The 16,778-nt window shown below is 40.5% G+C and overlaps 1 protein-coding gene across 4 annotated transcripts in view; it reads left to right on the forward strand.

Moving 5' to 3' along the window:
- Positions 1-16,778, forward strand: part of GRIA3 (glutamate ionotropic receptor AMPA type subunit 3) — a 270,471-nt gene that overhangs the window by 66,786 nt on the left and 186,907 nt on the right. For 3 of the 4 annotated variants that reach the window (XM_063083062.1, XM_063083065.1, XM_063083063.1), the window contains exon 3: positions 2,575-2,814. The exons of the other annotated variant lie outside the window; for it this stretch is intronic. In XM_063083062.1, the coding sequence (XP_062939132.1) occupies positions 2,575-2,814 (240 nt within the window). The remainder of the gene's footprint in view (positions 1-2,574; positions 2,815-16,778) is intronic. 4 annotated transcript variants of the gene reach the window in all.

A 16,778-nucleotide genomic window follows, 5' to 3' on the forward strand; every position in this document is an offset into this window, starting at 1 on the left:
AGTTGGTATGCTTCTGAGAATTACCAGCTATCTCTGTTTCATTTTGGTTGAAGGTCCATGATTGCTCGCGCCAGCCTTCCAGCCCCATGATCATTAGTAAGGACAGGTTCTTTCTAGGGTTGCTAGATAAAATACAGGATTCTCAGTTAAATGTGAATTTTATTATTATTATTTTGTGTGTATGCGTGTGGCTTCTTTATTTATAATTTATTTTTTATTTATTTACACCACTAGGATACTCTCCCTGTGACCAGAATGCAGACATATCCCATCTAGAACACTACTTTCCTGGGATTAAAGCATATGTGGAGCAAGATTACCAATAAGAAGCTTTTTTTATTATTACTAATTACATAATTTTAAATGTGAATTTTAAATAAAACAACAAATACTTTTTTGGTATATGTATGAATTTGAGCCACACTTATACAGCAACTTGTTATTTATCTGAAATTCAAATTGAATTGGACATCCTGTTTTTTTATTAGCTAAATCTGGAATCCCTATCTCATGTGGCCCAATAAGTAACTCTTTAATGACATTATTGGCCCGGCTCCTCTGCTTAATAGCTAAATTTTTTTTTTTGTCTTAGAATTCTTACCTATTATATAGGGATAATAGCACTACCTTATATTGTTGATGGGGATATTAAATGAGATAATATTTGTATAGTACTTAGCATGGTGCCTGGCTAAGTATTGTTATTATTATTGGCTGTTATTATTGTTATTATCATTATTGTCAATGGCTATTATCATTATTATTGTCAATTTTATACAGGACATTATGTACACTGTCCAAGACTTGACCTGGTACTATAAATTCTCCATTTACAGGATTAATTTGAGAATGAGACATTTTTTGGTCTCTCTGTTGGTGATGACCAAGGTATCCTTTCTGTTTCTGATTATTCCCTTTGGTCCCTGTCATGAAGTACCTCAGATTCATTCTCTAGTTGGATTTTTCCTTTTAATATAGACCTTTTTTGTGCATGTGTTTAGGGATCACTTAGAATTCCTCAAGTTGGAGGCTGTTGTCTCCCATGATGGAGATAGTTGAATGACTGATAATCACCTTTAAATGCTACCCTCAAGCCAAGGACTAATGAGTTTCGCTGATAAAAGAGAGCAGCCCTAATCAACGCAGATTTAAATAGAATGCATGGAAAGCAAGATATCACAGATACTGAGAACTCTCTATTTCTCACAGTAGGGTCAAGAAATGAATTAAATTGGTTTCCACCTGTCTTCATCCTACTTTCAATGCCTTCCTTCTTTTTAGTGCCCAATGCCTTCACTGTTTCTCCCCTCACAGAGAACTCCAGACCCTATATGTTCTCTTCTCTGATCCACCCATCCCCATCAAAACTTACCCATTTGCTTTCCCACTCATCCTGGCATCTAATTGGACATATTAATTCATCTTACCATGATAACCACTAAAAAAAAAAAAATTCTATTTAATCTTTCTCCCAAGCCAAAAACTTTTTTCAACATCTTAAACCTAAAGAAGTTAGCCTAACAGTAGTATTTAGGGTTTCTTAGCAGATAAGGGAGGCCATGCAAGACCCTTAAATCACACCACATTATGCCTGGTATGTCTGCTTCGCATGAATGGAAGAGAGCAGTGATGCAGATAATGTAAAGATCATTTCCACTTGGTTTGGGAATGCACCACACGGTGTTGTTGTAGCTGATTTGCTTTGCTAATTATTTTCTACTGAAGCTAATATCGAAATTGGTTCACATTTTTTAAGCTCATCTGGGCCAGAAGAGGGAAGAGGCAGTGGTGGGGCCCACTTTGAAATGTAGAAAAGCTGACAACAACCATGAGGGGGGCATGAAAGTTCTCCACGTCGGCTGGTAGAGTCTACAAGATAAATGCAGATGGATTGAGATAGAACTTTGCCAATTACACATGGACAGAATAGGCAGCCACCTACCCCCTGTGACTCAATGGGCACTGAAAGATCAATCTTCCCCATGGCCTGCCCAGAATCTTAAATCCTCTAAATTGGTAGCCGATGGTTAAGGATCTTAATCATAACATAACTGTGGCTAAAGTTATTAGGTAACTTAGGAAGAGTAACACATTTCCTAGCACTCACATTAGCAGTTATTCTGACTGAGTCCTTGGTCATTATTGTCACACAATAGAAAAAGTACTGAAGGGGTGGGACACAAGACAATTGTACCTTGAAGGGTGCACGGATACACTAAGAGGCCCCTGAGAAGTTATGATAAGGGTACAAGAGCACCAAGTGCCTTGGGAAGTGAGACGAGAGGGTTGCTGGAAGAGGGAAAGACAATCTTCACCTCTTTCCTTCCACATCTTCTTAGTTTCCTGCTTATTGTAGACACAGATGATATATACCTGTATCAAATAAATTCTTCCCTTCCTTACTCTTCTCCTGTGGGCAATTGGGCTTTCAAGGGCTTCTAGAGATTTTCTGAGGTCTTGGTTTTCTTTTGAGGCATGTAATTTAGAGCCTAACTGTACATTGTATTTCCAGCCCTGCAAGCCATAGCAAGGAACCATGGAGCTATTGAAATTTCTCTCTTTTTCTCATTGCAGTCTGCTCTCAGTTCTCTCGAGGGGTGTATGCCATCTTTGGATTCTATGACCAGATGTCAATGAACACCCTGACCTCCTTCTGTGGGGCCCTGCACACATCCTTTATCACGCCCAGCTTCCCCACTGACGCAGATGTGCAGTTTGTCATCCAGATGCGCCCAGCCTTGAAGGGCGCTATTCTGAGTCTTCTGGGTCACTACAAGTGGGAGAAATTTGTGTACCTCTATGACACAGAACGAGGTAAGAAGAGGCATCTGCTCTCCTCTTTAGATATTCATGTAATAGTGGTGTTCAACCTTCCTCAAATCATGTGCCCTTTTCTTCCAAAAAATACAATCTAATACTCTTTTTAAATTATATTTAATATTCAAAATAAGTCAAAGATTAAGACCAAAAATCAAAGCAATGGTAATTTTAGAATCTAATTTTTCAAGCTATAGGTGTTCTCCCTAAAGAGCAGTTTGGGATACCCTCCTGGTTGAGTCACTGTTGTTGAAAAAGAACCCCTTTCCCCCTCAAAAACTTTATCTGGTCTAAAATGCGCAAAATAAAAGCAGCTTGGTCTAAAATGGAGAGAAGCCTAAGCTGGAAAGTTTTGGAAAATTAATCCTGTCAGAGACTATAATTATCCCTAATTTATAGATGAGAGAACTGAAGCCAAAAAGGAAATGTGCTTTTTCAAACAGCAGTTTAATAAGCACAGAAGTGGGACTGGTGGCAATGTTTCCTGCTTCCAGGGCTTGTTCCACCAGATCACATTAGATCTTCAGCTTACAGGGCCTCGACAATTACCTGATAGAAATAATGAGTGGAGAACAACTACGCTGGGCTTTGGGGATGAAACATTTTTCTAGTAGTGAGATAATATATTGAGGACACATTCTACTGAAACAGTCTCAGAAATTAAGAGACTGATCTTAAATAGTATACAGTAAGGGGCATTAATTAATTACTTAAAGAACACACATGATAATTCAGCTAAATGAACTCCTTCGAAACCCAGTCATCTTTGAGGGGTTCCTCAGTAAAACCAAGATCTCCCATCACCATGACATTCCAGAAGACAATACTACTTTATCAGTAGTTTGCCTGTAACTCTGGTTATAGGCTGGGGATGGTTCTCTCCGATTCAGAGTTTTCAGACTCAGAGAAGGAAGAAGCAAATGAAAGGTCTATCTGCCTGAAGGGTACCTGGAGAGGAGGTTCTTCTAGGTAACTTAAATTGAAGGGCCATTTTGCTCTTGTGAACCCAGAGTACTATTCGCTGTTCTCTCATTTTGCTGCATAATCAAATCCTATCAGGAAATACGTAGGCCTGTATTTGCCTGTAGGACTTACCTCCAAAATATTATCAAATTTCACAAACCTGAAGCAGGAGACCAGAGTTCTAGTCCACGCTCTGCCACCAACTAGCTCTCTGACCTTGACTAACTCACTGAAGCTCTCTTGGCCTTGGTCTCCTTAACTAAGGGGTGTCTCTTCTTAATGTAACATTCTATGATTCTGTGATTTGTTTGACATATTATGCCAGACACAGCACTTTGTATCTTGCTACTAACCCTAACTTATATATTAGCAATTAATTTGTCAATTGATTCTACAAGCCATTATCAACCCCCAATGGTATATTCTAATGCTGATAGATGCATGTATAATATGGTTTTAATAGGGATAGACAGAAAAGGATATACATGAACAACGCAGAACAATATTAAACTGAGTGCTACACGATAGACTCTGATCGCTTTTAAAATTGAGAAAAACAGAGTTTTCAGAGAAGTGTTGCTAGAGGAGCTAGCCTTGAAGGATAGATAAGTTGTGGGTTGCAAGAGAGGAGGGAGATGAGGGTTTGGGGAGGGGACAAGAGCACAAAGGGCAGAGACAGGAAAGAGCTCTGTGTGTGCAGGCAGAGCCTTGTCCGACTAGGGTATCCGTATAGTTGTATGTTCTAATTCACAATTTGCTGAATTTTAATGCATTTCATTTCATCCAAACACCGAGGATAAATAGCCTCTCTCCGTGTACTATATACAGTATAATCCAGTACATAACAATCTAATTTTCAGAACTGAAGCTTGTATACCAGGCAGCTTCTCTCCTGAAACTTTTGTTAAACTAAATATCAGGTGTACTAATACTATAACATCTCATTTATTCAAAAGCAGATGATAAAATTAATATATTTTCTCCTCATCTCCCGTGACCCTTCTCTGCCCATTCGCTCTGTATTAGAGGAAAGGCAGCATAATAAGTTCATCTATGTCTATTTCTTATCTCTGCATCTTTCCTCAAATCTTTTTACTAAATAATTTGGACAAGTCTATAGTCTTGGAGCCAAAAGAAATCTTTCTGACTCATGTAAGTTCATATTTTTTTCCCCTCTATAGCCATTTAGCTCATGGGACTAATCTGTTCTGCTTAAGAAATACTTTCCATAAACTTTTACACTAATTTTCCCTTTGGAAAGCCTTCTCAAAACACTGTACCAGGATCCTGTTCCAAAATTCTCAATGGCTTTTTATTGCCCACGTTGGAAAAAAAAAACAAAGAGTCTCTTTTTCAAGACTTGGCATGATTATGCTTCAACCAACTAACAAACTTGTTTTCTCCATGCTACCTAATGAGAACCTTCCACTGCAGGCAGCCCCCATTTTCTACTGTTGCCCAAATGTTCCAGAATCATGCCTGTCTCAGCAACTTCACTTCCTCTACCACTACCTGGAATTGTTTACTTCATCCTGATTATAAAAATTATGCCCATCCTTCCATTTTTCAAAACCCACCTCAAACTCTCCCTCCCCAAGGTAGCCTTGCTACCACTCTAGCTCACAATTATTCATTCACTCATTCATTCAATAGATGCTAAGGTTACAATGATAAACAAGATAGATATGGTTTCTGTTGTTATAAAGCTTACATTCTAATGAGGGAGATAGACAAAAATCAAATAAACTAATAAATAAAATAATTGCATATTTAAATAAGGGGCTATGAAGGAAACAAAGAGAAAGGTGGGACCTAATTTTGAAAAGACGCTCAGTGATGGCCTCACTGAGAAGGGGTGTTTAAGCTGAGAACTGAAAGATTAGGAGGAGGCAGCCATGTGAAAAGTAGTGGGAAAGTTTCAAGCAGTGGAAATAGCAAGTGCAAAGGCCCTGCGGTATGTTTGAGGAACTGAAAGAAGACCAGTATGGCTGAAGGGTAATGAGTAGGTAGAAAGTGGGCTGAGAGGAGACTGTAGAGGTGACAGGAGCTAGATCATAGCCATGAAGTATGAACAAGAGCCATGGTAAGGACTATGGATTTCATTTTAACTGCAATGGGAAGTCATTGGAGGATTCTGAGCAGGGGAGTCACATGATCTGATTTAAGCTTCTGCAGAGAATGGAATGTGGTGCAAGAGTGAAAGAAGTGAAGTCAATGAAAAGGTTATTGTGGTTATCCAGGTGAGAAATAATGGCAGCTTAGAGTAGACTGGAGACACAGAAAAGTGGATGGAGTTGAAATATACTTCGGAGACAGAATCAACAGAACTTGGGGACAGATTGACTGTGGATGTGAGGGAGAGGAAGGATTAACAGGTGACTACTAAGCTTTTGGCTTGAGAGACTGAGTAGGATGGTGATGCTATTTACTGAGGTGAATAGACAGAAGAACCAGTTTTGAGGAGCAGAGATTGCCTGCCTTTAACTACCCACAGAACCCTTTTGTCTATGTCATTCACTTGTCACTTAACATAACTGCTATCTGTTGTTATTTCACTGGGTCTGCTATATACCTTCCCAAGATCTTCTTTCCAGTGTGATAATACACAGTCAGTTAGCCCCTAGATTTATACTTTGTACCTCTCCAGGTACATAGCACAGATCTGTGTACATATTTAGTGTTTTTCAACTTCCATTATACATTTATTAAGAATAAGGCCGTGTTTGTTTTTCAATGCTGGGCTGAAAGAAAGAGAGAGAAAAAGAAAGAAGGGAAGGGATGAAGAGTTTGGGAAGGAGGAAGGATGGGATAGGAAGAAAGAAAGAAGATGGGAAGGGAAGTGGGGAGAGAGAGAGAAGGAAGGAAGGAAGAAAAAAAGGAAGGAAGGAGGGAAGGAAGGAAGAAAGGAAAGAGGGGACAGAAGTCAGCCCAATTTATAAATCAAACCCTTTGGTACAGTTCTTTCAAATATTCATTAAGGTATCTATTCTGTATTTTCTCATTTTTGCAGTGATCATCTATTGCTTAAGTAATAAAAATTATGGGGAGAAATTACAACAGCAAAATATAATTTTAGAATATTTTTTAATTATATAAGCAAGATGGAAGACAAAGAGAGACAAAAGGAACACATATAGTTACATTCAAATAAGCTAAATATACAAATGATGTGACTCCACTGTATAAGGGCAGAGATGTTAAAGGAGTTGAGAAATGGGTTAAACGTTTGAGGTCATTTAAAAGATTTGTAGCACAACCAGGGTAATGTTTTACCTGAAATTATGAAGCACTGAGTGGATTTCGGGCCTTTGTTAGCTATGCTTTGATTTACGTCTGTGGGGAAAGGTCTGATGTGGGGTTTACAGGTCTTTGCTTTACTCAGTTACTAAAATACCACCTTGGTTCATTAATATAAAGTTGAAAATTATGCTCTTGGTGCTGTATACATAAAAAGTCAGTTTGGGGAAGAAATTCTGACTAGGTGTGTTGTCTGCCCACTCTGCACCCTCTCTTTATCAACCCCTATTCCTTACTTACCCAGGTCTCCTCACTAGGGCACATGTCAATACCTGCCCGCCCTGCAGGATCAAAACCTCAACACCTTTGTCTCAACCTGTCTCTACACCTCCAGAGAGACTCCTGTCCTTCACTTTGTTCCCACTGATTAATAGTCTTTCTCTGCTGGTGACAACAGCTCAGCTGACCGATTTGTTCATGCTAATTTATCTATGGCTATTAGTCACTTAATGTGTTAGTACATCTAGGAAGAAGAAATTTCTATACAGTCAAGGGCCTTCTGTGGACCTAGAACCCTGATCCAAAGTGTAGCTTTCTAATTCTGGGATCCCAGGCACCAAGGGACCAGTTTGGGAGGTCCTTTGCCCATACGCCTTTCTATATAGAAAGTCCTAAAACCATGCCAGGGAGGTGGCCAACTTTCCAGTAATTAGACCTACCTTTTGGGTGCAAGTGATTTAGTTCTCTGTGATGCTAACATTTCCCACAAAACATCGTCGTACTTGAGAACTGTAGCCAGACTCTCTTGTGCACCGACAACTCTCCTTGGCCTCAATGGGCATAGCCCACAGAGATGAAAGAATCCGGCTCAGCTGTGGCTCTCAGCTTAGATAATGAGATAATATCTTTTGAGGCAACTAGTCCCTACCTTCTTGCCAGTGTTCAATAAACTCCTGCTGTCTCCCATTCTTAACCTGAAACTCCCTACTCAGTTCCCAAGTAACTCTCTGTAAGTCAACAGCCTTCTAATAGATCTTTCTACTTTCTCTTGAAGGTTGTGGCAGGAACAAGGGCAGCTGTAACAATTATCACATCGGTCAACAAGCAATTATTGGGCTTTCCCTAGTGCTAGCTTGTGCTAGGCCACTGGTGGAGTTTAAAAGAGGCAGAATTAGGTCCTGCCTTTGAGGAGTTGAAAATCCTGCTGCTAAAAATGTGATTTATCTTAGGCGCCTGGAAAAAAAAAATTTTTTTAACTCAACTGTTCCCACATCCACCGATGACATTTGCATTCATTAGAGCAGGCACCTTGTGAAAAGATTAAAAGGTTGTCAGATAGCTAGGAAGGTGGGAAAATGTTGGAAGGTCCTGAAGGGGTGAAGAGGTAAAGAGATTCCCCAAGACAAGGAGAAAACGGCCTTTCCTCAGAGGACTATGAGTATGTTCACACTGGCTGGATTTGAACTCTACTGAGAGACAAGCAGAGCTTCAATCCCTCACATCTTTCTTCACGTTTTTTCTTTCATGTTGTCGTTCACCAGCTACTTATATAAACCTAGCCTTGTCCCCTCCATCCAGTTCTACTTTCCCAAGTAAAGCACAAAGTCTCTTTCCCTTTCTCTCCTTCTCTTCCCCTCTCCTTTCTCCCTCCTCTCCCTCTCTCTTTCTCCTTACAAACACACAAACACACATCCCAATACCAATCGATGGCATAAATCCACAAAACTCTGTTCATTGTGATCATTTTGCTATTTTATCTTGATAAGAGCAGCTACCATTTCTTAAACACTTATTATGCATTAGGCCCTGAGCTTATGGATTATCACATTTAATCCTCATAACTGCATCTTTACTACTGAAGAAACCAGGGCATAAAAAGGTTAAATGATGGTTCCTAGGGTCACACAGCTACAAAGTATTGAAACCAAATTTCAACCCAGGTCTGCCTCATTCCACAGTCTGTGTGCTTCTCACTGGCTGACATACTGCTTCCCACACTCTTAGCATTTGAAAACAGTTACGACCTCTTCCCTTAGTCTTCTCTTCAGCCATTCTCCAAAGAACCTGGTACTTAGACCCTCCCTACCCTGGTTATCTTCCTGTGGATGCAATCCACTTGTCAATTTCCTTCTTAAAGCATGGTGTCCTCAAATAAACTAATTATCTTGTGGTCCCGCCAGGGTACCAGGGATTCATATAGGTAGGAGATCAAAAATCCGGGTTAAGGGGTAGATGAGTTGCAAAGGTGAAGGCAGAGAAAGGGCAGAGTTCTAAATGCAGGCAGAAGGTAGGTTTGCTCATGGTGTGTGCCAATGGAGTGCTGTGGTGAGGAAATGATTCTGAGATGAAGGGACCTCTTATATTCCTCTCTGAGGCAGAGAAGGTTTCCAGAGTGCAGAAGGCTATGAATCTGCAAGTCCTCATTGCCAAGGAGCTATTTCTGGTTGGAGAAAAAGAAAGCAAGGAGTGACCAATGGTAGGTCACTATCATGAAATTCTTGCAAGTTTCTGCCAAGTACCATGAGAATTTGGAAGGAACTTTAAAGAAAGTAGTAGGTATCTCGATTTAAAGAGAGAGAGAGAGAGAGAGAGAGACTATCATGGATGTTTTTCTTCCTTCACTTTAAGAACTGATTAAAGGATGTGTGAAGGTAACAGATGGCTCCAAGTCTAGTCATGTCCATTTGCCTTTTGGGAAAAGCAAAGTCAAGAGAGTTTATATTGAAATTCAAGCTACTTTTTACATCTGAATAAATTAGGAAGGTCCAGAGAGTACATTATCCTGTGAGAGACAGATACTAAATTCCCCTGTTTGATGAGCAATAATCAGGGTTGACAGTACCTGAGACATCTGGTAGTTTCTGCAGCCTGCCTAATCTATTGTGATGAGTCTTCAACTAAAAGAGCATCTTGAGAGCCTGCACAATAATAATAGTGAATGACTATTTGGACTGGATTGTGAATAAAAGACTGTACATATGTCTGTAATGAGAATTTCATTGAAAACGAAAATACTGAAGCTGTCATATTTTTTAATACTTCGATTTGCACATCCTTGACTGCTTTGGGGCATAAGAAAGAAAGTGCCGAGCATTTTGTTGTCAGCTCTTGAAATAAATTATCATTTAAACTCTTCCTCTCCACAAAGGTTATTAGCTTAGTAGCTCGTTCCTGGGGTTGGACCATCAGTAAGGGAAAAAAAAAAATCACGAGACATTAAACAACCCTTTCAAAAGCTGAATATTAGTTACTGTGGAAATTGTTCTCTCAGTAGCTTAACATATTTTGCTGTAGCTCTCCAATGCTGCAGATTAGACTGCAGCGACTATTAATAAATACTGTCATATTTTACAGCTGTCATGCAAAGCTGAAAAAAGGCTTTACTGTGATTAGATCCTGTTTACTGTAATATTTCCAGCTCAGACTCAGAAAGGCAGTTTTCCTATAAAGGTATTTTCCATAAGTGGAATATTTCTCCATCAAATGACATGACTAATTTTAATGTATCGTTAACTCCTTGGTGGCAGTGAATTTGAGGTTGAATTTACTTCACAGGCAGAGATACATTCTTCTCCAGAGACACATTAAGCTAAAATGTCCAATTTTCTCTCTTGGGCTGTCCTTTATATGCAGAGAAGGTGCTATTGTCAGGAGATGTGCTTTGGGTAGCCCTCCTCCCCCATAGAAGGACAAATCTGCACTGGTTTATCCACCTTCTTTTACCCTGTCCCTCTTGTGACCAATTGCATTGTTCGCAAAACAGCTGGTCAGGATTTAGGTAGGAATGTTACTTCAGTGGGCTAGCTAGAAAATCTGCTTCCTGAGCTAAAATGTCATCCTATGAGCAAAAGAAATAGATCTTTAGCCCCCCTACCATGCATTAGCTGTTTGGAATGGTATTCACATCTCTGAGAAAAGGAAGGGACAGCTGGCAGGGTTGTTTTGCTCTGACCTTCCATTGCTTTTCATCTTGCTTTTCATCAAGTTCCTTGAGGAATTAACCCTCACCAAGCTGAATATCTAGTTTTTAATGAATGGGTAGTCCTTACACCATTAAGGGTTAGCTGGAGTGTTCTATAAGTTCAGGGTTTGGGCCTGAAAGGTCCTTGAAAAGGTTCTTCTAAATGTTCCTTGGGGAAGGGACAGACTGTGATATAGACCTCCAACTGTGACTTTGAGGTTTGTCCCTTGGAGCCATGTAGAAGACAATTAAAGCCAGGACAGGATTGCTGTGGGAGTTAAATGAGAGAATGCATGTAAAGTCTTTAGCACCAAGATGAACACATTAACTTGCTCAATGAATTTTAGCACTTATTATTTTATTACCATTATAGAACAGTGGTCCTCAAGGGGGGAGGAGGGTAATTTTTTCCCCCTCAAGGGACATTTGGCAATGTCTAGAGATATTGTAGTAGTGCGTAGAGGCCTGGAATGCTGCTATACATCCTACGATACACAGGACAGTATCCCCTCCTCCAACAAAGAATTATCTGGCCCAAAATGTCAATAGGGCCAGTGAAGTGGCAGGTTAAGAGAATGGTTGCAGGAACTCCTCAAGGGGTTGTCAGTGAACCAATTTAACATTTGCTGATGTCTCTTACTGTGCCTAGATCGGTATTAACAGCTACGTTCAATAAGAGGTAGAGCCTTTGACTCTGAAGAGCTTACATCATGGCCAGAGAGACGGGTTAGGATGAATACACATGAAGCAAAGATTAGTATGAAACAGCATAAGGCAAGAGCTACATTGTGTGGTACTGACCTGAAGTACTGTAGGAATCCAAAGTAGAGAGTTTATAATAGGCAGGCTAGGCTAGTCAGGGAAGGCTTCATGGAAGAAGTTATAGGTATTTTGGAGCCCACCACAGAACTGCCTCCCCTAACAGTGATCCCGCCTTGATCTGGCTAAGGCCAAGTTGGTATCTAGAACCTAAACAATATGGCATTCCCATCAATGCTCCCAAACGTCAGAGCTCAGGGCAAGAAACACAATTAAAAGAAAAACCAAAAAAAAAAGGAACAATGTTCCTTTTACTAAATGGAAAGCAATTATAGGGCTGTTGAAAATAGGCAGTAAACAAAGGAAGGGAGGAAAATACTGGCAAAATTCCATTTTCCCAACTAATCCTGTGGCAAAAATACAATTTGCAATAAAATCAACAGTGCTGTCTCCGTCTTTCTTGCAGTCAAGCACACTGTTTGGCATCAGCACAGCTACACATGATGTCTTAGTGGAAAAGTGTATGGAGGCTAGGAAGACAGAATACGGGTTGGGGAGGAGACGGAGCAGAGATTCAGGTGGAACACAGCTCGCTCCACCCCCCACTCCCCACGCAGTCTCTGTAGAGCACCTTCATTCAGGGGAGCGGGCGGGCACGAGTAGAGACTACTTCACTCCCCATCTTCCTGGATGCTTTCCAATCAATACGCTGCCGTTGCCGGTGTCGGCTGCTGTCCTGCTTTGTCGACTCCACAAACGATCTGATTAATTCTCCCGTGCTAACTGCCTCAGCGGGCTTTCTCGGCAGTAGAACAGAAGCTAATTAAGATGATGTCAGGCAAGGAGGCTGACAGGATATGTTCCTGGGCCACACTGAACTTTCAGAGGGGGCTTCAACTTCACTGCAGGCAGGCAGTGCTTGGCTGGGCACAGATTCCATAGCAGGCCTCCCATTTATTTCCACAGGCTCCTACATCAATGGGCCTCCAGTTTGTCAAGGATTTATATCCTTCTCCTTGGGGTAATTAGCTGCCACTGTGTTCACTTTCAATTGCATTACTTCGGCTCCCTTTCATTTGCATTTTTAATATGCTTGTAAACAAAGATAAGGATTAATAGTGGGGTCATTTTCCCTCCTAAATCATGTGTACGTGTGTCTGAGTGTGTGTGTGTGCTTGTGGGTCTTACCAACACATAACCCACAGAGGTGAGTTTAGGACAAATAAAGCTCTATTTCTCACAGCAGGTAGAAAATGGAGAAAACATATGGAACTCATTACACCAAGTGGTGGGTTAGACTGAAAACATAAATAGCTTTCCCCTTCCCCCCAAATAAAGGCTTAGATGAATTCATGGATGACAGACCCATAGTGAGTTATTAAGGGAAACAGAGATGTTTGGAGATTTCTCTAAACCAAAGTTGACATAAATTTCACAGTAGTTTTTTGAGGCTGTATTTTAACTTCTCATAAGCCAGTGGTCACACAGAGTATGGCATTCTATCCCCCTAGATTTTACAGATAATCTCAAGAGTCCCCTGTGCATCTAGGAGGTGAGCAGGAATGCTCAGAAATAAAGGAAAATTCTCCAGGAACATTCTGTCTAGTCTCATATAATCAGAGTCTCTACCCACTGTCAGAGATAAACAAAGATGGACTCAAAGAATTAAGGACAGGTTTTAGTCACTAACATACTATGGCAATAGGGAAAAGAGTTCAGCATAAACTGAACTCACCTTCGAATTGTGCAGAGGTGACAGGGCATTTTAAAAGGAGAATGAGGGAATACGGAGACTAGAGAGCAGTAGAGTCAGGGAAGTAAAAATTACGAAAAGCAGGAAGGAGGGGTTGGTCTATGTGAAACCCATCTGGGTTTGGTAACTAGCGCTTACTGAAATTTAGGCTCCTATCCTCCCACAGAGGGGGCCCTAGATTCAGGTGCCCTATATTTAGGTGTTGTCTGGAACAAATAGTAAATTCTTTTGGCAGCCTTGAGTTTTCTCAGGCAAGCACTTTAAGGGGGGGCTAGAGTCATCCTAGGGATGTGGCCTTGAGGTGTTAGAAACTATGTTAATGTTCTGTTCAAATCTTAATAGGCCAAGGTTGAGGCCTGGACAAAAAGAGGGCTCGGAGGAGCCTGGCAAGAGTTGGGTGAAGGAGAGAATCTTTGTCACCACACATCAAGAATACCCTGTTGTAAGAGGTGAATGGCCCAGTTAAGGGTGTTGAAGAAAAGCATCATCAAACCAGAACCAGAGTTCCGGGCACAGCTCTGCCACTAAGTAAACATGTGATCCTGAGCAAGTCGCATAGCCTTTCTGGTCCTCAGATTTCACATCAGTAAAATAAAGGTGTGTAATGAACAATTCCTGAGTGCAGGCATCGTGTCAGAGGCATTACTGGGGTTGTGGAAGTGAATGAAATAGAGTGCCTCCCCTTAATAAGTTCACAGTTTAGAAGGGCCACACAGATATGTAAATAAATAAATAGAATCTATAGTGATTCTTTTGGGTTCTAAAATTATATGGGCTATTATAGCACTTCTGTTTATAATGAAACTAGAACTCCTTTTCAAATGACCGCTTTTAGGAAGGGTTATGGAGACACAAATAACCACCCACATGGGCTTTGGAAATTAGCCAGAGATGCTCAGCATACTCACGTTTCCTTTTAATCTCTTAATGCTCAGCCCTTAACCTTTCCAGGACCCTGCTAAATAGAGAAGAAAAGGAAATGACACCTAGTTGGTAGATTAGGATGTCCCAATAGATCTTTTTTTTTTTTTTTTTTTTTTATTTTATTTATTTTTTTTTTTTTAATTTATTTATTTTTTTTTTTTTTACATTTTATTTTGTCGATATACATTGTAGCTGATTAATGCTCCCCATCACCAAAACCTCCCTCCCTTCTCCCTCCCCCCCTCCCCCCCAACCATGTCCTTTCTGTTTGTTTGTTGTATCAACTTCAAATAATTGTGGTTGTTATATCTTCTTACACCCCCCCCGTTTGTGTGTGTATGTGTGTATGTGTGTGTGTGAATTTATATATTAATTTTTAGCTCCCACCAATAAGTGAGAACATGTGGTATTTCTCTTTCTGTGCCTGACTTGTTTCACTTAATATAATTCTCTCGAGGTCCATCCATGTTGTTGCAAATGGCAGTATTTCATTCGTTTTTATAGCTGAGTAGTATTCCATTGTGTAGATGTACCACATTTTCCGTATCCACTCATCTGATGATCTTAAATCCCTTTGTGGTAGATCTCCCAGCCAGGGACAACCACAACACACTTTTAACAAGTTTTCTTCTAAAAACGTTTGCTGGGGTTCTCAATAGTGGCCTCCACTCCACTCAAGGCCTTTACTGGTAACACCGTTCGAGGTCATAAAACATGGCCCTACATAGTTGTTTGCAATCTTCAGGCTTCCTTAGAGTGAAAGGAGTGTTTCCTGCCAAAAATGATATAAATTTCTAAGATAGAAGATAAAGCAGTTTGTTTCCTGAGTATATCCAATTTTCTCTAAAGATTCAAAATGCTTCTCTAGGCAAAGAGTTATAATTTCAAGTGGGCATTCCAGAGACCCCAACCTGTCTCCCAATTCTAGATCCATGTGTCTAGTTTCCCTCTAAAACCTTTACCTTGATAGACTACCTGAACCTTACACTCAGCATTCTAAACTCTGAATTTATTCATCTTTTCCAGGAATCTTCCTCCTCCACCTATGTTCCCAGGTTCAATGAGTGCCACTACCCAGTTTCCCAACCCTCATACTTGAATCTTCCCTCTCCATGATCCCTCACATTCCATCAACAAAGACCTTCTTCTGCATTTCCACCACCACAGACTCAAGTTCAGGCTCTCATGATCTCTTGCACCATCCTCCTAACTCATCTCCTACATATTACCCCCTCCACTGCTGCCAAACAGCAATCTTTCCATCAGTGTCATCCTGTTACTCTTAGCATCAAGTCCCATTTTCTTAACATGGCACACAAGGCCCTGCATTATCCAACTAAACTCCAACCCACTTTCCTAACCACATCTCAGCCCATGCCTTATCCACTAGGGCTCTCTCTGTACTGTAACCATATGGAACTATGCTACTTTCAATATGCCACAACTACCATGCCTTTTTTTGTCTCTGTTACTTGGCGCATACTGTTCCTTCTTTCTCTCTCTCAGCCCCCTCCATTCCACTGCTCCCCCTTCCCCCCACACACACCATCTGGCAAATGACATATCCTTCAAAACTCTGATCAAATAATTGCTTTCCCAGGCCTAGGTCTTCCCTCCACCAACCCTGCCCTGTGTCTGCATAGTACTTTATAGGTACCTCTACAATGGTAGTATTATTATCTATTTATTTATCTCTCTTACAATACTGTGAACTTCCTGAAGACAAGATTGTTGTCTTATTCATCTCTGCAAGTACTGTGCTACGTGCTGAGAATAATACTGTGTCTGGATCATTATTATTTATAAATTGAACAAATGAATGAGTAAATGAGAGAACTTTAGCTAAAAACAGAATGTAGGATTACAGGGGCCTTGAGGAGCTAGCGAAGAACATGGACTTGGGTAGATTATGTCCACAGGTCATACATTAGACAGCCATCTATCTCCTAGGCAGTGGGCTAACTCTGATTTTGTGCCCTTAAGTGACCTAACCTTCTTACCAAAGATATCACCTTCCTGGTCCAGCCAACTTAAAAAAAGAACAGATATTTTAGTGTTGGGAACTTCAGTTATGGGTTTCTGGCCAAAGGAAAAACCTGTAGTGTACTAGATAGCCACTAAGTCTTACCCAATAGAGTCATCAACATTTAAGGACTCTCAAGAACTAGCGTGCAGATATCACACTATTTCATACAAACCAATGGTATTTAGAGAGCCACATGAATCCTCTAAAGACAAGAGGAGCATGATATTAATTTCCACAGCTCCCAGTGAAAAACTAAAGAAGGCAAACTATTTCAAAATGTCTGTGTAGGCAATGTGACAAGAATGAAAAATGACGTGAAAGCTGATGTAGTCAGTTCT

Source organism: Cynocephalus volans, chromosome X (genome assembly GCF_027409185.1).
Source record: "Cynocephalus volans isolate mCynVol1 chromosome X, mCynVol1.pri, whole genome shotgun sequence".
Classification (NCBI taxonomy): Eukaryota; Metazoa; Chordata; class Mammalia; order Dermoptera; family Cynocephalidae; genus Cynocephalus; species Cynocephalus volans.